Source organism: Chelonoidis abingdonii, chromosome 2 (assembly GCF_003597395.2).
Source record: "Chelonoidis abingdonii isolate Lonesome George chromosome 2, CheloAbing_2.0, whole genome shotgun sequence".
NCBI lineage: Eukaryota > Metazoa > Chordata > Testudines > Testudinidae > Chelonoidis > Chelonoidis abingdonii.
The window spans coordinates 92,970,559-92,995,087 of record NC_133770.1 but is presented as its reverse complement, the minus strand read 5'-3'; the positions used below and the strand labels follow the sequence as shown (position 1 = coordinate 92,995,087).

The following is a 24,529-nucleotide window of genomic DNA, read 5'->3' as shown; positions in this document are numbered from 1 at the left end:
GTGGCAAGCCTGGGAGGGAGGGGGGAGAAGTGGAGAGGCGGCGTGCTAGGGGGAGCAGGTGGCAGTGGAGAAGCGGTGAGCTGGGTGGGGAGCGGTTCCTCTGCCCCTCCGGGTTACTTCCCGTGGCCCTCCCCACACCGCCCACTGCCGCAGCTCACCTCTGCTCAGGGCAGGCTCCCAGCTTTTTGCGCCCCAAGCAAAAAAAAAAAAAAAGAAGCCGGAGTACCACTCCTTGGAAAGTGCCGCCCCAAGCACATGCTTGGAGCGCTGGTGCCTAGAGCCGACCCTGGGTGTTTTGGTTGGCTAGCACTAAAAGACTGGGGAAAGGCCAATGCTCCATGTCAGCCTCAGCCTCTGAGCCTGATTGACAGGGCAGGCAGGCTAATCAAGGAGTCAGGAGGCCGAGGGGGTCCTGTCCTCCGTGTGAGCTGGAATTGCCTGGGTCAGACAGAGTGGGACCGAACTAAGTGGAAAGCAAGGGCCCAAGTTGAGCTGGAGAGCAGAGCCGTGCCAGATACAGAGTGGCCAGAGACAGCCCAGGGAGAGCAGATCCAGTGCTGGGAGCAGAGCTGCAGCCACAGAGCCTGAGACACAGCCCAGGGAGAGCAGATCCTGTGCTGGGAGCAGAGCTTCAGCCACAGAGCCAGGTGTGGTGAGCAACTGGGGCCAGCCAAGGAGGGACCTTGGGCAAAGGGCCCAGCGCAGAAAGACACCCCCAGCCAAGGGTCCTTGCAGGCCAGACTGGGAGGGGGATCTTAACCCGACAGGGGGCTGTGTCATAAATGGATAGGTAGGTAAGGGTTAAGTTTCTTTTACCTGAAAAGGGTAACCGAACACCTGACCAGAGGATCAATCAGAGAACTGGATTGTTTAAAGTCAGGGGCGGGAATTTGTATACTCGGGGTCTTTGTTGTTTTCTTAGCTATGAGGAAACAAGTCTTCTTCTAATTCTCTCCTAATACTTCTTCTAAACATCTGTAAGTACCCAGGAACCGCAAAGTAATTCAGCTATGATGGTCTTTGGGGTGTATTTACCTGTATGTTAATTTGTTGTGCTGGTTTAATTGGGCTATCTTTTAAATCAGACTGTTTCTTTATATTTTCTTATAAGCAAGAGCCTGTATTGAGTTTCTTAATGCAAGATGATTGTTTTATATTTTCTTTCTTTTTTTCTATAAAGTTTTCTTTTTAAACCTTGTGAAAGTTCTTTTCCTAGGGAGGCAAAGGGAAAAGCCAGGCTGTGGGCTATTTTCCTATTTGGGTCCAGGGAAAGAGCAGACTACGGGGAAAGAGACGAAGAATTCTCTCTGTTCTCTGGTGGTTACAGTTTTCCCTCGTTCCTGGAGCAGGGGGGGGTGGCAGAGCCCAGCTGTGGGTATTTTGCATCTCCATTGTCCTGAGGGAAGCAGAAAAGCTGGTTTCTTGGGTCACACAGGTTAGCCGCGAGGCAAGCCTGATAAGGAGGGGGAAGGGGTTATTTTCCCTGCTTTTAGCATCCAAGGGATTGGGAATCTGGGTGTCCCACCAAGGGAGGGTTGGGGACACCAGAGGGAGGAAAGGGGGGATCAGGCCCCATAGATTAATTCCTGATCTGGTGGCAGCGAGAATATCCAATCTGGGAGTGAGCTTGGGGGAGTTTCAGGTAAGCCCCCAAACTTTGGACGCAAAAGTCCAGGTTTGGGACAGGACCAGACTGGTGGACACTAAAGTCCAGGTCTGGGACTGGACGGCTAGATTACCACAGGCTGACATTGGAAAGAAGGGTACCACCACCCAAAGCCCGGAGCTGTGTGGCCGCCACCATTACAAGTGTCCAACCCGCAGCATCTCTGCAGCACAGCCAGTGCCTGAGAAGGGGACTCAGGACAGACTGTGAAGTGCCCTGATGTCCACAGACACTGTTTGCAATGTTTCCTGCCACAGAGCAGGGTGATGTGTTTTCCTTTAACCTTTCCCATTTTTCCTTATTATTTTTTTTAATTAATTGTTAATTAAACAACTTGTATTTGCTTTAAACTGTATGAAATGATCTGTGGGTCAGGGAGGTGCCCAGTGCAGAGAGAGTACCCTGGAGTGGGGACAGCTTAGCCCCTGTCCTAGGTGACCACAGCAGGGTTGGGGGTCAAGCCCCCCCCAGGAATCCTGGGCCCAGCCTTGTTGGGGCTCCGAGGACTCTGCCAGACAGGAGAGTGGAAGGGGAGTCCTTGAGAGCAGGGAGGCCTCTGGGTAAAGGAAGTGGGAGCGAGGACTCAGATCCTTTCGCCAGCCCACGTCACCGGGGTAGTGCAGAAGCCAGGAAAGTTCCCCACAACAGCGGGACCATTCCCCCGCTTTCATCTGGGGCACATTCTCTCCCACACTAACACCCCTTTATGCCATTTTGGATGCATAAAGGGGTCTTCAAGGAGGTGAAAGAGTCCCTAGAGCAGGAGAGGCATAGGCACCTGTCAAGGTATTATTCCCACTTTGAACTTTAGCGTCCAGAAAGTTGGGACCTGCATGTACCTCTCTAAACTTAATTCCTAGCTTAGATCTGATAGCGCTGCCACCAACCAAAAATATAGTGTTTTGGTACACTTCCTGTCCCCCAAAAACCTTCCCTGGGGGGACCCAAGACCCAAATCCCTTGGGTCTTAAAACAGAGAGATATAAACCATTTCCCCTCCTTCCCCCTCCCAGACTTTCCCTGAGAGGTACGCTGATCCAAACTCCTTGGATCCTAAAACAGAGAGGAATTAATCTCCCCCCCCCCTTCTCTCCCCCTGCCACTCCCTGGTGAGTTCAGACCTAATCCCCTTGAGTTTTACATAAGGAAAAAATCAATCAGGTTCTGAAAAAAGAAAGCTTTTAATTAAAGAAAGAAAAAATAAAAATTATCTCTGTAAAATCAAGATGGAAAATGTTTACAGGGTCTTCAGCTTATATAGACTAGAGGGATTCCCTCCCCCGAGCCTAAGATACAAGTTACAGCAAACAGNATTCTGAATAGATATTAGTGGGGCAAGATTGCCTTTGTCAAGGCCAGAGGAAAGGATGTTGCAGTAATCAAGATATGAGATTAAAAAGAGCCTGAACAAGAATTATAGCTGTGTGGCTGGATCGGAAACATCATGTTTTAGAGAAAAGAGATCTGCAAGATTTAGACATTGCATGGATATGAGGACCTAGAGAGAGATCTGAGTAGAGGATGATGCTCAGGTTATGGTTCTGACTCACAGGCAGGATTCCAGTGTTGTCCCGTGACTGAAAAAGGAAGTAATGGAGAAGGAAGGTTCAAATGTGTTAGAGGCATATTTAAGATTATTTCAGGACTTTAGCAGCAGTTCTAATTTATAACCAGTTTTATGTCTCATATCACCATAATATTTGAGCACCTATAGGAGATAGTCCCCAGCTATAGGAGGAGACGTGTTATGGGCAAGGAGAGCCCTATGCAGTCAGCTACATAGTCTTTGGATTATAGTTGCATAAACCTTTCCTGATGCCAAAAATCAGCCCAAGTTCACTAAAAGGTTTGCAATAACATCAGTGCATCCTTGTGAATTGAGAGCTTGGGACTAATTGGGACTCTTCTATTGGAATAAACGTTGGATTGGACATTTTAATGGTAGGAAAGTGTCATAAATATATGCGCCAATGGTAGTGTCTTTTACTGATACTAGGCTTTCCCTTTGCTCTTTTTCAAAGGCACATGAAGACCCCATGTATGATGTAATAAGGGAAAATAAACGCCACGAAAAGGAAATGAGGTAAGTGCATCTCTGTAGTAGATTATTTTTTTTTAATGTAAGCCTTTAATTTGATATTATTCTGTGAAAATTAGGTATTATGGGCAAAATTTCCCTCACGGTTCAGCTCATCACCTCCAAACAAAAGTTAATGGTAAGCTTTATATTTTAATAAACAGCTAATGCAGAAGAGGAGGTGTCATTTGTCCCTTCTTAATAAATACTTGCTATTTTACTTGTTGCTCATAAATTGAAGTGATTTATATTTAATGATTCCTAGAACTGCCTGTTCAAAAAGTAGACGTGTTCATTTTTGTCAACATTTTCAAACCTGGAAGGCTCCTAAATCTATTTTTTTTACGTCTTTAGTAAAAGTGATCTGATTTTCAAAGGTGCTGGGCACTCACAGCTCCAATTGACTTCAGTGAGATTTCTAAGTAGTTCTGAAAACCAGGTTGGTTTTATTTAGGAATAAATAAATCCTCTGTAAGGATTTAGGAAGCTAGCTTTAGGTACTCATGTTTGAAAAATGTGGCCTTTATTCCTATTATTAAATCGTTATTCAGTAAATAGAGCAGAAGCATTTAATTCTTTTCCTTGTTCCTTGCACTGGGAAGCATCACTGATGAGCAATGTCCAATCAACGTTAGAGCTTAACGGATAGGGTGCAGTGTAGTTGTAGGTGACCAGTTGCACGTGTTTAAAAAAAATACACACCAAGTTGAAATGGATGGTACCAAATAGAAGTAATCAAGCTGGTAAGGAGACTTTCCTTATCTGTTAAGAATCCATCCTAGCATAGAACTGAACAGGGGGGGGCTTTTGCATCAGAAATTACCTGTTTTGCTAAAGGAAAACCTGCTTTTTATGTCAGCGATACCAGTGACTTCCCCTTCTTCATCATTGTAACAAAACCTCATAATTTATTCATCCCGGATTCACCTGCATGTCAGTTAGTAGTAGTATAAAAATTGGGTTGGGGGCATACTGATGGCTGTTGTCGCTGAGTACACTGTATACATGTTCAAATAAAAACATCACATAACTGTTTTTGCTGGGTAGCAGTAGAGGCCCTCCCCTTATCAACCACCCTACCCCCAGGATGGAAAAACACTTGAGTTGGACAAATGCCTGGCTGAAAACAGGAGCACAGAAATCCATAACTTAGACTCTACTGGAGTGATTTGCATAGCCAGGGATCCTCCCCAAAGACAACTTGGTAACCAGTTCTCACAAGTCTATTACATTATTCACTTTTTGGGGTGGGTATACTGCTGCACACATGGAAAAAGGATTCTCTTTCATGTTAATTCTTGTGTATTTAGGATACAGCAATTGAAGCAACTGCTGGAAGACTCTTCTTCAGATGAAGATGGAAGTAGTGGCAGCTCCAGTTCCTCAGAATGTAAAGAGAAACACAAGAAGAAGAAAAAGAAGGAAAAAAAGAAAAAAAAGAAAAAAAAGAAAAGAAAGCACAAATCTTCTAAATCAAATGAGAGGTCAGAATCTGACTGACGGCAGTCACCTGCTAAATGCTTCTTGAACCCAGATTGTGAACTGTAAGGAGACATCCAAAGAATGAGGAACAACCAACCAAAAAGGGCTTTGTAATAGTCTAGAACATACAAATGGGTACATCTAATGTCCTATTTGTGCCATCTTTTTCTGCCTCTCTGCAGGGGTGAGCTCAGCTATGGCTGTTTAACAAGGAATGATTTTACTTGAGCATACCTAGGTACTGTGAAACATGGGCTAATGATCATTTAACTCAATGGTTGATAAAACCTCACTGTTATGCTGCCACCTGTTAAAACAGCCACCACTAAGGGACTGCTTACAGATTTCAGCAAAGGACCATGGAGCTCTCTAGTGAGGTAATGTTTACCCCATAAAATAATTTAATTACACACACAGCTTCACGGTAACAGGAATTGCAGTTTGTACTGTGCGAAGCATTGAACCATGTGAGGACTTCCCATGTACAGCAAACAACAACGAATGTTGCTAGGTCCAAGCTAAGTGTAATCAGGCTGTATTGTATCTTCCCCACATACTGATGGTCACTCTGATCATCCCATGATCAGAATGATCACCACTTTAAAATGTGTGACATAAGAAAAAACCTATTAATGTTAATGAAGAGGCTTTACTTTAAGGCAAAAATGTATTGTTAGCAAGGTTTTATTTTTATTTACTGGAAGAAAAGCTCAGTTCTGAAATGTCAACACTATTTCTGAGCCCCACTCTACAACATTGACCAGCACCTACTCATTGAAGTAATCCTCTGAACTGCAAAATTGGGCTCCATGTGTGAAAATCTCTTGCTAAATAATAATAAAACTCCCCCCACTAATTTTACTGACAAAAGCTAGCATGTTAGTTGCTTAGAAAAGAGTTTTCTTGTTTGAAATGGAATGGGTAACAATGTTCTTCTGAGCATTGTTCATTATCTATGTTGTATTGATACATTTTTGTTTCTAAAAAGGTTTGGGGAAGTAACTTTAAATGTTTTAATTTTACATATTTAGTCAAATATTTAATACAGTAATATTTTGTGAATATGGGAAATACAAAGAATATTCTTGTATCAGTATATGGAAGGAATCCCAAATGTTTTACAAGTGTATATAGTACACAATACTATAGAAATGTAGAAAAAGAAAAGCAGGCTGGAAACAAGGATGCTTTGGTCAAGGACATGAGGACAAATGCTTATTTTTACAAAAAGGGTCCATGGATCTCTAATCTCCCAGGGCAGACAGGACTGGAAAGATCTGCACAACAGTATAATACCAGATATATCTGTCCCTGCAAGATGCATGGCTAAACTGATCTCACTGTGATATGAACCTCTGATTGCAGGGAGTCTAGGTGTTTAAAAGTAACTTGCAAGGGAAGAGGGGGTTTGTCCTGTGGAGTCTTCGAAACTGCTTTATGACAATGAATGAAGCTCTGAAACTTTTTTTACATTGAAAATATCAAAGCTGTTTTTTTTCTTTGTTTTATGAGAAACCTCAATATAGAATTGGAGTTTTCCTTCATGGGGAGGAAAAGGGTGTGTTTAAAATCTGAACTTAGACAAGGCAGTTGTAGCTGGTCGAGGTAAACTTAAATATAGGCTCCCCATTAGGGCTTACACTGAACAGCTATCACATGGTAAAGCTACAATTGCCTTGTTTGTGGCAAGCATGAAATCCTGACAGTGTTGACTTTGATGATGGTTGGATTTCACCCTAATATTTTAGTACAGGTTGAACATGCACTACTTCTTGGCATGAAAGCTTTCTGATCCTATAATGGAAGGGAGTGGGAATGGTGAACCAAATACACCTCTACCCTGCTAATGCTGTCCTCAGGAGCCAAAATATCTTACCGCGTTATAGGTGAAACTGCGTTATATCGAACTTGCTTTGATCCACCGGAGCACTGCTTTACCATGTTATATCTGAATTTGTGTTATATTGGGTCCCATTATATCAAGGTAGAGGTGTACATTGTTTTTGTTTCATCACACTAAAGTGACGTTATATCAAACTTGCTTTGATCAGCCAGAGTGCGCAGCCCCGCCCCCCAGAGCACTGCTTTACTGAGTTATATTGGGATAGAGGTGTACTTTTTTTCCCCTGCTGCATAATTTTCAGGTATTAGAGTTAATAGTTTAAACAATCTGAATAAATATTGAGAGAGGAAGTACACTAAGTAGGTGAAGTCTGCATAAACCTGCTATTACCGTTCTTCCAGAAAGATACTGTGGATGACTGGAAATAGAGTCAAAAAGCCCTACTTAGAAGAGGCCTGTTCTATTTTCCTTGCTAAATTTTATATCAACAGAAGCAAAGGGAATAAGGGGGACAAATCTATTTCTTCTCCTTTACAAGACACCCTCCAAATCTAAAGCATAGACCTTGTAGTCATCATCACAACTGTGCATAATCCTCTGTTGAATCACAGCAATGTAACTTTTTAGATATCTGTATTCTATCTTAAGTCCCAAAAGTGAATGTTACAAAAGAACCTACAGGGTATCTTCTCTTACAGTATTTAGTAAACAAGTTGTCTATATGCAAAATTAATGTTACTTGTTAGTGACTATCAGAAATTCAGGAATGCTCTATGGTAGGGTAACTGACAGCTGGCTACAACTGCAGTTTCTTGGTTGGTAGCCTTGGCAGTTAGAACTGCCTGAGAGTTGGCTTGATTGATCTCCTTCTTTACAGTGCTGCAGTGGAGAAATAAGTATTGTCATCAGAGCGTCCAGTTCCTTGCTTGTTTGCAGCATGGTTGAGGGAATGTGGGTAGGAAATAGATTCTGAGAGGTGTCTTGCAACAACTCTATAACTTTCTACCAATGGCTACAGCAAAGCCAATCTTTAAAAATGTAAGAGAGGCTTCATGTGGGTTACTGCATCTTTCCTTAGAGTTTTTGCTTGGAAGTCTATCCTGAAAGCCATATTAAGGTGTCTTTATAAAACTTCATCCCATTAATTGTTAATGGCCCCATCCCTTTTTGCTACCTCCTTGGGTGTTTATCTTTCATAGAGCTGATGCTGGTTGCCTCTTCTATTATAAAAAGGTTAAGCTTTGTTAAATATTTAATATTTTTTCCTTAAAATATTTAGAAAAATTTTAATCTCAGTACACTCACTTAAAAAAAAAAAAAAGAGTGGCCATATAAACTCAGCAGAATTGTTCTGTATGCAAGTAAGAATAGACTCCCTGTACATCGCTGTGGAACACTTAATCGTGATGTAAAAAGAAGTGACTCACTGACCAAACAATTGTTACTAGGAATCAACAGGTGGTAGTTTCTAATGTAATTTCGCTCTATGGATGGGTGGTCAACCCACTACTATTTACAGTTTTAATCAGTGACCTGGAATATATTATCACTACTGATAAAAAGTTCATACATGATACAGAAGTAGATAATGAGGATGACAAGTCACTGCTACAGCGTGATGAGACTCAGACATGTTTTAATAGAGTCAAATGAAAGCTTTATCTAGAGCAGTGGTTCCCAAACTGAGGTTCGTGAATCCCTGGGGTTTGCAAGATGTTACAGGGGGTTCTTGGGGAAAAAATTCCCTAATGGTGGACAGACCTGTCCCTAGGAACCCTGGGCAGCACAGGGCCAGCAGCCCCTGGACTTATAAGAGTTAAGCAGATCGATTCAAGCATATATCACCCTGAGGAGATTTAAACTTCAAGCCTCCTTAAAAGAAATGGAAAGGAGGTGGATATTTTTTGCTGTTTTTAAAATTAAATAGCTAGTATTGTTTTTAAAATTATGAAGAACAAGTTTAGGCTTTGTTGTAATGTGTGTTGTTTGCCTGGACTGCTCAAGACCTGAATGCTTGTGTAGGAGGAACTTGGAGTTGGCATCTTAAATACCTTCATATCTGATACTCCTTGATGAAACATAGGAGCCTTGTCTTATAACAGGCTTATTCAGAGTGATACAAGCTATGAAAAGTGAGTTTGTGGAAGTGTTGCTATTTTCATAATGTAATAAAAATACTATAATAAATAGTGTAATAAAATTTGTTTTAGGACATTTCCAAGATTACTTGAGTATAAATTATAAAAGTAGTAAAGGAGAAAATCCCTGGAAATATTTATTTTTTAGGAGAGGGTTTATAGGACTTGACATTTTAGTGAAAGGGGTTCATAGGATGTTAAAGTTTGGGAACCACTGACCTATAGGAATAGAAAAAACAACAAGGAGTCCTTGAGACTAAAATATATTTGGGCATAAACTTTCGTGGGCTATAACCCACTTTGTCAAATGCATAGAGTGAAAGATACAGTAGGCAGGTAAATATACAGCACATGAAAAGATGGGAGTTGCCTTACTAAGTGTGTATGTGTGGGGGGTCAGTGCTAACAAGGCCAATTCAATCAGGGTGGATGTGGCCCATTCCCCAACAGTTGATAAGAAGGGGTGAATATCAACTGAGGGGAAATTACGTTTGGTTGTACACCTATAAGATCTCTATCAAGCATTCTTAAAACTACAATCCTCACCTGGGGAAGTGATGAAACAGATTGACAGAGCCAGAAGGATACCTAGAAGTCACCTACTACAGGACAGGCCTAACAAAGAAAGTAACAGACAGCCACTAGCCATCACCTACAGCCCCCAACTAAAACCTCTCCAGTGCGTCATCAAGGATCTACAACTTATCCTGGATGACAATCCCTCACTCTCACAGACATTGGGAGATAGCCCCCCCAACCTGAAGCAAATATTCACCAGCAGCTACACACCACAGAACAGAAACACTAACCCAGGAACCAATCCCTGCAACAAACCTTGTTGCCAACTCTGTCCCCATATCTATTTGAGGGACATCATAGGACCTAATCACATTTACCACTGTGATATATGCCATCATGTGCCAGCAATGCCCTTCTGCCATGTACATTGGCTAAGCTGGACAGTCTCTATGCAAAAGAATAAATGGACAAATCAGATATCAAGAATTGTAACATTCAAAAACCAGTTCAATCTCCCTGGACACTCAATAACAGACTTAAAAGTGGCCAGACTCAGAAGTTCAACCAAAAAAACAAACAAACAAACAAACCCAAACAACCCACAAAAAAACCCACACACACACTTCAAAAACAGATTTCAACAAGAAACTGCAGAACTGGAATTAATTTGCAAACTTGGCACCATCAAGTTAGGCCTGAATAAAGACTGAGTGGCTGGGTCACTACAAAAAGTGACTTTTCCCCTCTGATACTCACACCTTCTTGTCAACTGTCGGGAATGGGCCATATCCACCTTGATTGACTCATTGCTTTTGCTGACACAGACCAACACGGCTACCCCTCTGAAACCTATAGGAAGAGAGAACGTAGTATTTACAAGATAGGGAACTGTATTCTCAAAAACAGTGGCTCAGTTAAGGATATAGGAGCCACTGTACATAAACCAAACATGAGCTTCTAGCGTGATACTCTGACAGGGTAAACAGACTGCCTTAGACAACATGACTAATACCACTTTCTGGACTATAGTGTCTGTGCTTCAAAAATGGTAATTTGGAGCAGGCTTAGAAGAGCAACAAGACTAAGTTCTTGTCCAGGAAACACAATGCAAGAGGCTACAGCAACACAATCAGTTTATTGAATAAAAAGTTAGAGGGAGCTTGAGTGCAGTTTTTATGTATCTATACAGGGAGAAGATGTTAGATAGGCCTTGAGCACATGAAATCTAGTGGCTGAAAAATTAAGTCATGCAAATTCAAACTGAAAACAGCGTAAGTAGGTATTATTAATTGGCAAGGTTTGTAGTAAATTTTAGAGTTTTAAAAAAATCAAAAAGGGATGTTTATAATAATCACAAGTTGGGCAAAAGGCAAGAATTCCTGAATTAAGTGCTATGATTTGAGATGCAGGTCAGAATAGATACCTAATGGTCCTTTCTAGCCTCAGGAGGAGAAGAAAAGCAAAAACCACACACACAATTGAGCTATTCCATAAAGTGTTAAATTGAGCAATGGCCATCTACCTCTGATTAACCATTTACTTATTTAAGGCACTTGACATCTTGGTAATTTACTTCAGAGACTGAAGCTTTTAACAAGTTTCTTGCCTCCAGTGCATGTAGATTCTGGTTTATCACATTACTTATGAGTGCTGGAATTATGAAACATTCACATGACTATACAAATCAAGAAGAGTGTAGCTGTAACATGTCTACCAGCTCATAGAGCTATTTGTCATCCTAGCAAAACCTCTTGGGTCTGATTATATAGTTAAATATTTTTTCCTCCTGAACTGTTGTGGTACTACCAGAGAGCTCTAGAGAAGACAAAAATGTTTGGAGCAGGGCTATCTAGGTTCTGCATGCACTGACAAGGTCCGAGCATAACAAGCTACTTAAAATTCAGTGAGAGGTCAGAGATGACATTGACATTCCAAAGTCACTGATTAATAGCCAACTAGCACCACACACCAGCTACAGGGAATATGTGCTGTGGAAGAAGTTTGTGTCTTGCACTACAGCTGTCTTTCCTTAGCAGATCCATGGTTATCACACATTATTTTTGTAGGTGGTTCTTACATTCTCTTCATTTTATTGAAACAGCTGTAATTTGATCTTTTCACTCAGAAGCCAAGAACAAACACTTAAATCAACATTGAAGTGGAAGAAATTATACAACACCAAACATACATAGAATTCCTACACTCTGAATGTGAAATTGCAGAATTAAAATTTGATATGCCAAGCCACCATTGGCATAAGATTTGGTGATTATATCCCACCGACAGAAGATTTAGCTAGAAACACGTAGGTTTTAGAATTTGAGTCAGAGACAACAAGACTGTCCAACGAAACATCCAGTGTTAGAATCTCAGGTCTGTTTGAACCTCCTTTGCCAAAAAAGGGAATTTTTTTCCTTCAGCTGTCCTACACGTGTAGGGATCCTTGCATAGTCTGTTGAAGTCCCCAGAAGTAAAATGCAACCAAGCGATAGTTATAAGCCTGTATCTGAGTCACTAAAATGGCAGTATAGAGATGTCTGTACAAATAAGCTGTTCAACTGATTCTGACATTATGGTGTCAACAAGGTGATTTAACTTAGACATGTCAAACTGGTTTGGTACCTAGCTGAATCAGATAGTCTAGATCTTCCTCTGTAGCTTTCTGAAGTGTAGGCAGGGTCTATTTCACAGTGACTTGTATTCTGAACCACTGCAATTTTGGCCCATAGCCACACTAGCACAGTTCTGAGCCATTTAAATTGAAATGCCCTGTGCATCTCTCTTCCACATGTCTCTGCTCAGCTCCCAGAATCTGCTGCATCTGAGATGTTTTGAAGCACCCTAGTAATTTGTTCTATTCCCATACACACTGCCACCAAGACAGTTCAGAGAGAGGTATTTTAACATACGGGTAAGTTACTTTGAGTACATGCGTACTGACATGGCATTTTGCAGCCATGCCAGGATTAAGTGTTTTTTAGGATAACAGAAAAAAATTTAAGAGTTAAGGTGGTGTTGGCTCAGGTCAGGTGTACCCAAATTCAGAGTTAAATGTATTGGATGTATGAGACCCGTTGCTGCAGCAGCAGAGACACCAAGACATCTGCAGAAGTTGTCCCTTAAAACTAGCGTACTAGGGATCATTTAATTGTTAGAACTAGAAGTGCTCTCTGGATAGAGCACTATAGTCTCCACATTTGTCAGGCTATCATTACATAAAGCAGTAAGTGGCTATAGAGGGGTTTTTTTTTGTTGTTTTTTTTTTTAACTGTATATTAAATTCTTTGGTTCAGGAACTGGAAAAAAAAAATCTGAATTCTGAAGAGCTATTTTGTCATTAGTATTCTCCACTAAGGATTAATCTGTCAACTATCCTAGACCTAGTTTTCCTACAGGAGAGGGGACCTCAGGGAAAGTCATGGCTGGACTCCTGAAAGAGCACTCTGAAAATCATCCCCACTGTTCTATTCTCCCAAGATAGAGAAATTTAGTTACCTGAAGTCTTGACCTCTGAAAAGCAGCATGGAAGTTAGAGTTACAAAAAACAAGCTTTGCAATTAGAGTTTAGAACAATATGGTAGGAAGGTAGGAAAATAAGTGCAGTTGCTTAGGTGTTTACTAGTACAGACAACCCATCCCTATATTAGGCTTGTGCTTCAGTACAGTATTTAGGAAAGAAAACCCACACATCAGTGCAATTCTGTTAACTTTATTGCTTTTAAGCAATAAGTGAGTGTTCTTATTTACAATTTCGAGTGCTTTATTTCAAGTGTTTCTTTCATTTAATATTTTATATAGTGTACTCGAACTCTTTACCATGTTACTTCTTATCCTTTAACTGTGCATAGTAGCTTAGAAAGATTTATACAAAGAACAAAAAAGAGCTACTTATGGACTCATTTTAAAGATTAAGAGACATGCAACCTCAGTATGTTTGTGTTCTTCTCCCAGCATTTGCAGTAATCAGATTTCCCCCTTGCATTTGCAATATAGTCAGATTATCTTCTTTTGTAGAGAGACCTCTTTGATCCACACCCTAAAAACAAAAAAAAAGAAAACTAAATCTTTCAATTTTTCTTTAACATATGCACTTTCCCTTCACTGATGCGTGTTGTAAAGTCTTCCTTTAAAACAGGCAACTAGCAAGTGAGCTATACTATTGCAGGAAGTAAACTAGGAATTTGAGACATACTGAAGTCCCACCAGCTCTGCAGACCTAAGTTCTGCACCACAGATCCTGGGTTGTCTACCAGGAGTACAGAAGATTAGAAATCGATTATTTTAAAGATGGTTTGTTGAACCAGTTAGTATAAAATTCCTAGCATTATTAGTTTGATATTAAATTCTCTTAATTTGTTCCTTAATTTTGGTGCAGGACTATTGGGAATGCATAAATGCATTGCAGAAATTGAAGGCAGCAGGCTGGAAAAATTGCACCATTTTTGGCATTAACAGGGAAATACAGGAGGAAGTTTGAAATGTACAAGATGACTGAATGCTCCTACTAAAAAGATCAGGTGTGAAATGTGCACAGTAATGACATCTTAAGTCATAGTTAGGCTTTGGGACCACAATGGATTTTGATTAGTCGTACACTTGCACTTCTGAGCCAGTGTTTCAGACTGCAGACAGATTCAAACACTCCATTGGTTTATACTGTTCATGTCAGGAGGGTTTATTGTGGAAAATCAGTTTCAGGTGGGAGAGAGTTTTCTCCTTCATGGTATTCCCTACACAGGAACAGTCTTCCTCCATTAGGTCAAGCAACTATGCTCTCCTTCACCAAACATCTCTCACCTCTTTGAGCTGGCTTCCAATAACCATGGACCTCTACTCTTAACTCACAATGCTTTCATAAAGTCACTTTAGAACATATTAATTAGTATAAGACTAAAGACCTTGGAATTAAGACATGCGCCATGTTTAATCACTTGAGTTTGTTACATCTCTATTTTGACTTTTAACAATAAAAGTCCCTGCTCCAGAGCTTACAGTGCATTAAAAAAAAAGAACTATAGTACCACCATTAGTGTAGTATGAAATGCCAACCATTGTTTTTTAAAATAAAAATTTGGAAGCCTGTAGTTTAAGGACAGAAAGATGCTTTGTAGTAGAGTGTGATGGGGTCAAAGAATTCTTTTATGACAAAGGAGTGTGTGTAAAGGAGTATCTAAAAAGGTACTCATGTTTTGAATGCAGATAATCCAAGAGGGGAGATGGGGGGGGGGGGGGAGACAATAAGAAACCACCACACACACGCCACATGACAGTAAACTTAGAGTTACTGCTAGAACATATCTAGTGTTTATGGCATGTGATAGTATGCTAACCTTTGTGTGCACTGGGTTTAGGCATTTCCCATACTTCAATGTCTTCTGCCTCACATCTTGTGTCTCTACGTTTGTAAGGGGGTTTGCCTATCCTTTTCCTTTTTGGTTTATCCAAAAGCAGATTACCTGAATGACCAAATAAAAGTAGCATTATTACTTTTTCAAGCAATTCAGAATATTTAGATTTCACTTAAGACAGGCTCTCACTTAAGTTTATAGTATTTAATAACTTTTACTCTCTTTCCTGAAGCAAGGATTCTCTCTCTTCCCCACACACTCTTCTGCCACTCTTTACAATTAGTGTGGATCAACAGCTATAGACAATGTTTTCTAAAAGCAGTATCTGCATAGGCATGAACATGAGATGTAGCTTTAAAATTCACTTGTCAAGAGGGTAATGAACTGCTGCTGAGGGTGCACAGAAGAATTATGTCCCTAGCTAGGACAGGGTTAGAGTATCTTAACTAGGTAGCAATAAATTGTCCTAGTAAAAACTGCATTGATACAAGGCATCATTTCTTGCCACATTAAAATATACTGCTGTAGCTTTAAAATAAAAGTTTTGTCCACCACAATCACCCCAACTCTCTATATATGCAGACTCCCTCCCCTGCAGAGCAGCCAGATTTATAGGTTATCTGAACCACAACCAACATGTATTTCCTTCAAAGCAATAGCTAAATATCCCACCAAAATGGCAAAGTATTCTGCTGAAAACAGTTTCTTTGAAGATTTAAGGGAAGAGAATCTGAGGAGTGACAAGAAATCAGCTGTACCTTGTTCTTTGCTTCTGGTTGGGGATGATAGGCTACCACATATCAAGCTGGCACACTTGGGTTTAGCACCAGTTCTAATCCAGTACTCATCAGCTGTCAGCCCCATGTTTTCCTTTAGTAACCTTACTAATTAAAACATAGTGAGACATTGGAATAATATCAGTAAGCATCTACTGTAAGCAATGTTACCATACTGACTTGTTACAGCTGACCTACAATACAGAGGCAAAATGTGTAGTCCACAGAGGACTATATTTAAATTATTTTTTTTTCAAATCTAATATTTATATGGATACTAATCACTGGTAGCTGGGCTCCAGTTTGTTTATTTTTTAAATGTTGCTCATTGGACTCAATATGCATGTTTATCATATTGTACCTTTGTGCACTACCAAGTTTGATAGATATTGTGAAAGGGCTGCAAAACCTCACATGGAACCAATTACTGCTTGATTATACTAGTATATCATGGCAATTTATGGCAGTGCTTTTGAAGAAAGCACAAGCAGAATTACTGTAATTAATAGACTGATCATTAGCTAGCTACAGTCACAGGAACTCAGTTACCTGAAGTTTACTTTGCTTGTCTTTGTTTCTAGCTAAAGGAAATATTCTCTCCCAGGCCAAGAAGAGTTTTTTAAAAATCACAATTTAGTTTAAAGTTTTGCTAGTGTGTTAGAACTGTTTAGTTGTCTTCAACAAGTTAGATTAAAAGGAAGCAGTAGTTTATCTGAAGTTTCAATATTTGGTTCTCCTGCAGAGGTTCTTCTCGTTTTAAGCAAGCTAAGGGCAGCAGACTTGGCGAAGCCACTCATCTGTCATAACAGAAGGGGTGGCTGAGCCAAACCTGAGTTGCATTATAAACCCATGCGCCACATTACAACACCACTCACTTAAATCTGGCCTGGCCATTCTCCACCCCTCAACTATAGTCATCGCAGAGAAACAGTTGGGCCAAGTTTGAGGGGCAGCACACTGTCTTGAGTGGCCTCTACTCCCCTACTATAGATATAGGAAACATGTTTATATCAGTTAGCATCACCAGTTTATAAGACAGTTCCCCCACCTTAGCTAAGCCCATTTTATAACATGGGGCTACGGTATGGTAGCCAGTGTCGACACAAATTTAAGAGATTATATTGCCAAGATGTCATTTGACAGTGGCAAACAAGAGTGTTTTTCATTTATTTAACAAGTTAAATATTGAAAAAGTGTATTATCCAAGTCAAAAAGATTAAATGAGGATCAATCCACATTTGTTTACTAGCTGACATCACTTGAAGCTCAACCTTGGGTAAAAGATTATTTTATATATAAATATATATGAATAAAAATAAGAGTTCTACACTGTCTAATAATATTAAGGACTTCAAATTTAGCCTTAGCCAAAAGTTTGCTGGCTATGCACAAGGCAAAAACAGAACATAAAAGAGTGACTATACTGGGTCAGACCAAAGGTCCATCAACCCAGTATCCTGTATTCGGACAGTGGCCAGTGCCAAGGCCCAGAGGGAATGAACAGAACAGGTAATCATCAAGATGATCCATCCCCTGCCACCCATTCCCAGCTTCTGGCAAAAAGAGGCTAAGGCAGTGGTGAGCAACCTGCGGCCCGCAGACTACACATGGCCCATCAGGGTAATCTGCTGGCGGGCCACCAGACTGTTTAAATTTGCATGGCTGCCCACAACTCCCATTGGCCGGGAACAGCAAACCGTGGCCACTGGGAGCTGCGGGCAGCCGTGCCAATGTAAATAAACTAGCAGCCCACCAGTGGATTACCCTGATGGGCCGTGTGCAGCCTGCAGGTTGCCCACCACTGGGCTTGGGACACCATCCCTGCCCATCCTGACAAATACCCATTTATAGGCATATCCTCCATTAACTTATCTAATTCTTTTTTGAACCCTGTTCTAGTATTGGCCTTCAGAACAACATCATTTGGCAAAGGGTTCCACAGACTGACTGTGCGTTGTTTGTTTTTTAAACACAATACAGCTAGCACTTAGAATTAGAGAGCTAAACACATGCTGCAAAATATTCTGAATCATGATCCTATACTACTTTTATCCCAGTCATATTAACTCACCTCGTGAAGACTTCTGTGAAGTTCTCTTATGGTCAGATCCCTCTTGTTTTGTTGTAAACCTCTTTTTTCCATAGTACCCATAATCACTGTACACAACCTCATCCTGGTCCTTCTCACTTGACTTATAAGCCAGACCAGTGTGTTCACAGAACCCACTCTGTGTTTTCATTTTCTCCCAAGCAGGCCAGCTAATCAAGTGAGCTGGTATGGCATTTTTAGGTGGTTTCCAAAGCACCCTCTGGCCAACTGGTCTGTAGAAACTGCCTTTACCGGAGGTCAAGTGTCCATATGGAGTGGCTTCTTGAAAGAAATATTCAACTTCATCCAGATCATCCTCCTCCTCATTGTCACCCTCTTCCTCTGCCACAAAGTATTCTTCAGAGTCTTCAGCCTCTGACAGAGACAAGCTCTTAGCAGCTTTTTTCTTTAGGGAGTAGATTTTCTTCTGACCAGAAGATCTAGGGAGGACCCCAATCTTTCTATCTCTGCTGGCCATCTTTTTAATCTTCACTTTCGAACAGCTTTTGAAGTTCTGAGTATTGACAACATTGGTCTGCTCCCTTCCTACCACTTCATCTTCATTAAGGGAGCCACTACTTCTAATTTTCTCTTTCTCTGAGCTCTCTGTACTTTTTTGGACAGCGTACATGCTCTTCTGAAGCACATAATCAGGGACAAAGTAAGACACTGGTACATCATCAGTCGATGATCCTTCATCTTTAGAAGACATTTCATCAGAAGACAGACTGAGTACACTTTGATGTTTCCTTTGTGGCAAACACATATTATAGTTGTAGTTAGTGTCCATGTCATCCACACAAGCTAGCCAGCTGTTAGAAGGAACATACTTCTCCATGGATTCTTCACACCATAAACTTTTATCTGTTATCTGACTTACATTGGTTGGACTGTGGCTCTGATTTAGCTTTTTCTGCAGTGGACTTGAATCATGTGTTATTTCTGTACTGGATGGAAATAACCTTGCTTGCTGATCAAGGTTGGACTCCTCTTCAGAAGTTTTTGAAGCAGTGGATCTTTTCAAACTAGATTTTTTAAACGTGTCCTGCCTTGCCACTAGCTGATCATTACGAACAGTTCTGGCCAGCTCAGCAATTTGCATTGCCCTGGCTTCATCTAGAGGAGATTTTGCCCTTTGGGTTGCATTTCCCTGCTTTTCTGCATCTAGTTTTACTTCATTATTTTGGACCTCTTTTTTCTGCCCATCTTCACCACTCTGCTTCAAAGAAAGAGCAGTTTTTCGTTCATCTGAATAAGAAGCACATGACACCAATTCCTCCTCTTCATGAGGGCTGTATATTACCCCTTCACAAGAGCTAACAGAAAACAAGTCACGTTGCACGATATTCTCTGGGACTGGTTTACCAGTTGCCACATCATAGAGAGGAATAGTTTCCTTAAAGGTCTTCCATAGCTGAATTGCAGGCGAGCCATTTCCATACTCTATTCGGACCTCTTCTTTCTCAAAAGCATAGCTTCCTGAAGGAATGTTTCTATACTGTGAAGAGTTGGAAGACCCCTTATTTTGAAAGTCTCTTTCTGGCACAAGAGATGATCCAGCTGATTCTTGTTTCACTGAAGTACTTTCAGTTTCTGTACCCATACCAGAAGAAACACAGCCTATATTTCCTGCTTCACAGCCTTTCGTTTCTGTACAGAGATCCTGATGCTTTTTTGGTTTGTTTTCAGGCTGTCTAGGATCAGTCTGTGTTTCTTTGGTCACTGTTCTTTTCCCAGAGCCAGTATAATGTCTAAACCTTGTTGCATGATAAAACAGAGGAGAGGGTGGGGGGACATTAAAATAAGGTCTTCTGTTAACTCTTGTGTGCGTGGGATGTTGTGGAACAAGATATCCAGGGTACTCATGTAGTGCAACAGAATAAAATGGAAAATATGGATTTCCACTTCTGAAACCTAGAGATATTGAAGAAGGAAAGGAGAGAGAGATGCATTTGTCTCTAAAAACAGCACTATCTTCTGAAATAAAAGCTGAAAGTCATCAGAATCCATTAGGTACATAGGAACTGCCATACTAGCTCAGACCAGTGGGCTATCTAGTTAAATATCCCACCTCCAACGTTGTCTAGTGCCAAATACTTATGAGGAGAGTGCAAGAACTCCACAGAGAGGCATGTTACCCTGTAATTGCCAATAGGTTACATTTCTTCCCAAGTCCAAACTGCTGGAGCTTTTATCTACTAAGTTGTTATCTATTAGAATGCCTTTTAAAGAACAGCTCTAACTACGGTTAGAAATTCAATTAATATATGCATTGGCAAGTACTTATTGGGTAATAGTATGTACTCTTAAGGTGTGTTATGAGCATTTTAATGAGATCTGATGTTCACTAGAAGTTTCTACTTGAAACTATGCAGTCTCAAAGAGTCCTGTGGCACCTTATAGAAGACGTGTTGGAGCATAAGTATTCACCCACAAAAGCTTAGGCTCCAATACGTCTGTTAGTCTATAAGGTGCCACAGGACTCTGTCGCTTTTTACTGATCCAGACTAACACGGCTACCCCTCTGATACTACGCTGTCTCATATTAGCTAAGACTAATCAGAAAGCCATACCAATAAAAAAATTAAAATAAAAAATATTGAAAGCCTCTTATGAAGTCGGATTTATACTTGCATATTGCTAGAAACAAGATTGAAATAGCTTTACTTGCCTTGGGCATTTAGTTAAGCTTCAGGCATAACGTTCTCAACTCTCCCTTTGCCTTGCTATTACAGTACACAGGATATTTAAAAAAATCCCACTCTGTTTTTAGAAACCTCCATGCAGTTTCTCTTTAACCCGAAGTTATTCCAGCAGCAACCCCACCACTAGAGTCCCAGCGCCTATTAGGGAGAATGTGCATTATGATGTCATACTTCTGATATGATGTCAAAGCACTAGTTTAGTTTTTAGCTAAAAATCTTAGACACTCCCAGACAATGCTCAAGTGACATTTTCCTCCACTTAATATCCCGGACAATGCAGGCTTTGGCATGGAATCTTTTAATAGGCACCACAGTGAGAGAAGTGTCTCAAACATGAAACTGACAGACAGTTCTATTTCAGCTCTGCCACACACTTCCTGTGGGACCTCGGGCAAGTCAGTCTGTTAAAAATGCCCATTTTCCATAAACTGTAATTATGAACAGGCACTTACAACACAGGGGTACTGATTCAATATCTGTTAAGGTGTCAAAACTGGCACTATCTTACAGTTCAGCACTAAGTTATGTCAAGGTTTCTGCGTTGACTGAAGTTAGCCAGTTACTCAACATTCCTCATAGGCAAAGGATATAGTAGTGATTGCCTTTATACATGCGCTTTCCTATTGTTACCAGTTGCTGGAACTGCCTGCTTCTGTTTACCAAACTCTTCCTAGAAACTTACTCTTCTTGTCCAGTTCATCTGGAGTTGTCCCACTCATGAAACAGACATCAAACACCAGTTTACAATACAGCAGAACAAATAGACAAGGAGAGCACATTTTAAGAGAGATGCCTTCAGTTTATACACTAATAATTCTAGGCTCCTTGATATTAGGGGAAATATAAAAGTTAAACAACAGATGAAAGGAGCTTTAATATAAAGTTTGCATTTCCTCCACTCAGGTAGTAATACAAAAAGCATGTTGTTTTCCTCAGATGGCTCTATTTTGCCTTACCTGGGGCAGGTACACAATATGGATTATATAGATTACTGAGGTACCATGGATTGGGGAAAGGTTGTTGTGCTGTTGGCTGTGCATAAAAAAAGGGTCTTGTGTGGTTTGTGGAATATGGTCCATTTTCTGAAGCTGGAGCAGTGTTCATTTTTTAAGCTGAAAGACAAAAAGTTATCAGGTTTTGCCACTTTAAAACTACCAAGGGACATGACAGATCACACTTCTAAACAAGTCATAGTATTGCAGGGATGAACAGACTAAAAAGTATGCAAGTTAAAAAAATAAAATATTCTCCTACACCCATGCAACTGACTCCATCTTGAAAATTTTCACTCTCTTTCATTTCTGCCCCTATTAGGGGAGAAGATTTGAAGTCCACAGTAATATCAGCTGTCATTTGTCTCACTAGGCAGCCACATGACAAAAAGCAAGACTGCCTTTATGCATACCACTTACGAGCATATAACAACAACCACCACCACCCCAAAAAATGCCACTTTCTTCTCTAGATTCTGTGTTGTTTTTTTTAACCAAAACAAAACCACAACAGAATTTTTCTCTTTTCTAGATGAGCAGAGTTAAACCTTTTTAAACTCTATACTACCAAGCCCCTCTGAAACAACCTGCACAAGAAGCACCTGGCTGTCCACAATTAACTTGCAAAGCAGTAGAAGAGGGGTTAGAAAGTAAAACAGTTAGGACTAGCTAGTATGAAATGAAACAAAACAGACATGCTGATGAGCTAAAGACTTCATAAAAGTAAATGACAAAAGTTGAACCAACAACCTGTTACAGATTGGTACACAGCTCACTCCTCAGGAGAAAGAAAACCACTCAGGGCACAGTCCTCTTTCCCCCAGATTCCATCTACAACACAGTTTCAACACAGATTGACTAGCCACTATAAACCTACATGCTCCTCTTACTGCACCCACTCTTCTAGACCAGACACCCAAAAGGCTAGTTTGACCTTTGAAGAAAGCAAGCCCTACAAAGGTAAGCTATTCCTCCCCCATCAGAATCCTCCCAAAACTAAGGTCCATGCTGCTGCTTGCAGCCCAGCAAGAGACTAACCACACCTTCACTTCATCTTGTTTATGGAACAGAACTACCACTTTCCACTCCCTTCACCACCTGTGGCTCATTTAATAGTGATCCAGGGACCTTTTCCATCAATCAATGGGAGTGGTAGCCAATGGAGGGAGCAGGAAGAGCAGCAAGTGTTCCAACCCCCAGGCAGAAGACTCCAGGTAATGCGTACCCCAATCCTGCAAACACTTCCATGCATTTTATGTTCAATCCGTATAAGAACTGTGACCTACCTGATGTAGATCACAGGCAAAAACAAAATATGATCAGTCCTGAACTTAAAGTTGTAGTTCCAAACAAAATATTTTTTGTGAAAAAAAATCCTCAGAAAGCATAAAAAAAGTTTGTCAATTTTTCTTTATTGATTTTATTGGTCCCTGTTAATACTAATAAAAGTAAGAGACTAATTATATATGTCAACACAGGGACTTAGACAGCTGAAATTCACAGTCCACCTTCTTAAGCAAGGAGGTATGTCTGCTCCTACAAAACATATTCCAACTCTTGGAATGTATGAAAATTAATGACAGAAAAATGACTGGGATCCCAATCCAGGCATAAGTCTTTAAAAAATGTGGGGATTCTGTCACTTAATTGAGACACCTCAATGAATCACAGAGCACCTATCATTCTTGGCAGGGACAGTGAGAGGAAAAAGAGAAGCATGATGTGAGGATGGAGAGATTAACTCACATGGGAAGAGAGAGAGAAAAATGTGGATGAATTGGAATTTCTATGGCTATGTCTATACTATGCACCTTTTGGTGACACAGCTATGCCGCTAAAAGGCATGCAGTGTAACCACTATTCATCAGCAGGACAGAGCTCTCCCCCCAACAAAAAACTTCCATCCCCAAAGAGCAGCTGTAGCTTTGTCAGCAGGAGAGCTTTTGCTGGCTCTCCTGCCAATAAAGTGCTGTCCACACTGGCCCTTTTTGCCAGCAAAACTTTTTGTTGTTTCCACACCTCTGAATGACAAAATTGTCGTTCAGGTTCCTGTGTAGACAAAGCCTGTATCTATGTAGGGAACTTTCTCCCTAATTTTTTCACTTGTCTCCTCACGCTGTGTTGGTCAACTCTGTATCCCCTATAGAGACCGCAGTCATAAAAGGCGCTCTGTGTGGGCAGGAGCTATGATTTCACTGTGCTCACACCTCCCCATTGGATTGCTCTCTCCCTTAGTTGCAGTGTTTCCAGCTGTTTTGATCACAAGTCTCAGGATATTTTTTTAAGCCCACTCCTGGAGTCGTGTGATCATGCAAGACTCTCAGCTTCCATTTCCTTTTCCAAAGTAAATTAATTGCTGCCGCTTCTCTGGGTGGAAAGGAAAGCTGGAAAATGTGAAGCCTGAAGGCTCAACCCCCAGAGGGCAGACACAGAGCACCGAACATTTATTATTTTGAAAAATCGGCCGGTTTTAAAGCTCAGCGCATGATCTTTTCATCCTTGCGCCAACACTGTAAACGTCTTTCCTCTTCTCTCCGGGCCACCCCAGTTATCACTCCCCTGCTCCCCCTGCAGGTTCCCGCCTTCCCTCTGCGCATCACGAGACCGCCAGATGGTGAGCCCCGAGCCTGGCAGGCGTGAACCTCAGCATCACGCTCTTCCTGCAGGACTGCAGTGAGCGCTGTGTGTCGGCAGGGGGCGCCTTCCGCTCTCTCTCTGCCCTACCCCTCCCTCCGGTTTGATCTGAGCGCAGGCGCACTCGTCCCTTGTCGTGACTTCCTCCCTCCCAGCAACGAACTGCTCGTATCTCCCAGCTTCTGCAGTCTCCCAAAGCAGTCGGTTTCCGGAGGTCAACAGCAGCGTCGGTCGCCTGCGTCCCAGCACGGCGCGCATGA

General features: G+C 41.1%; 2 protein-coding genes across 6 annotated transcripts in view; one reads left to right on the top strand and one right to left on the bottom strand.

Moving 5' to 3' along the window:
- RP9 (RP9 pre-mRNA splicing factor) overlaps positions 1–6,276 on the top strand; it is an 11,759-nt gene extending 5,483 nt beyond the window's left edge. Inside the window, exons 5-6 of the mRNA XM_075062583.1 lie at positions 3,688–3,749; positions 5,054–6,276. Coding sequence (XP_074918684.1) covers positions 3,688–3,749; positions 5,054–5,243 — 252 coding nt within the window. The 3' untranslated portion in view covers positions 5,244–6,276. The remainder of the gene's footprint in view (positions 1–3,687; positions 3,750–5,053) is intronic.
- Positions 6,277–13,418: 7,142 nt separating this feature from the next.
- On the bottom strand, positions 13,419–24,480 carry LOC116821518 (uncharacterized). Of its 5 annotated transcripts, none has more exons than XM_075062578.1 (7): positions 24,433–24,480; positions 22,386–22,466; positions 21,600–21,755; positions 17,921–19,852; positions 15,832–15,957; positions 15,056–15,181; positions 13,419–13,761 (listed from the first exon to the last, which is right to left on the bottom strand). In XM_075062578.1, exons 3-7 carry the CDS (start codon positions 21,745–21,747, stop codon positions 13,724–13,726), a joined length of 2,370 nt encoding a protein of 789 aa, XP_074918679.1. In that variant the 5' UTR covers positions 21,748–21,755; positions 22,386–22,466; positions 24,433–24,480; the 3' UTR covers positions 13,419–13,723. The 5 variants fall into 5 exon arrangements, with proteins under 5 accessions (XP_074918679.1, XP_032630716.1, XP_074918678.1 ...); XM_032774825.2 differs by lacking the exon at positions 24,433–24,480 and adding an exon at positions 22,922–23,030; XM_075062577.1 differs by lacking the exon at positions 24,433–24,480 and having other exon boundaries at positions 22,386–23,030.
- Positions 24,481–24,529: the final 49 nt, after the last annotated feature.

Coding starts and splice junctions, on each gene's coding strand:
- LOC116821518 (XM_075062578.1), bottom strand. CDS start 21,747: ATGAACACTGCTCCAGCTTCAGAAAATGGACCATATTCCACAAACCAC. Junction 15,182..15,831: donor AACCAGAAGCAAAGAACAAG/GTACAGCTGATT, acceptor TTGGTCATTCAG/GTAATCTGCTTTTGGATAAA. Junction 13,762..15,055: donor TAAACCCAGTGCACACAAAG/GTTAGCATACTA, acceptor TTTTGTTTTTAG/GGTGTGGATCAAAGAGGTCT.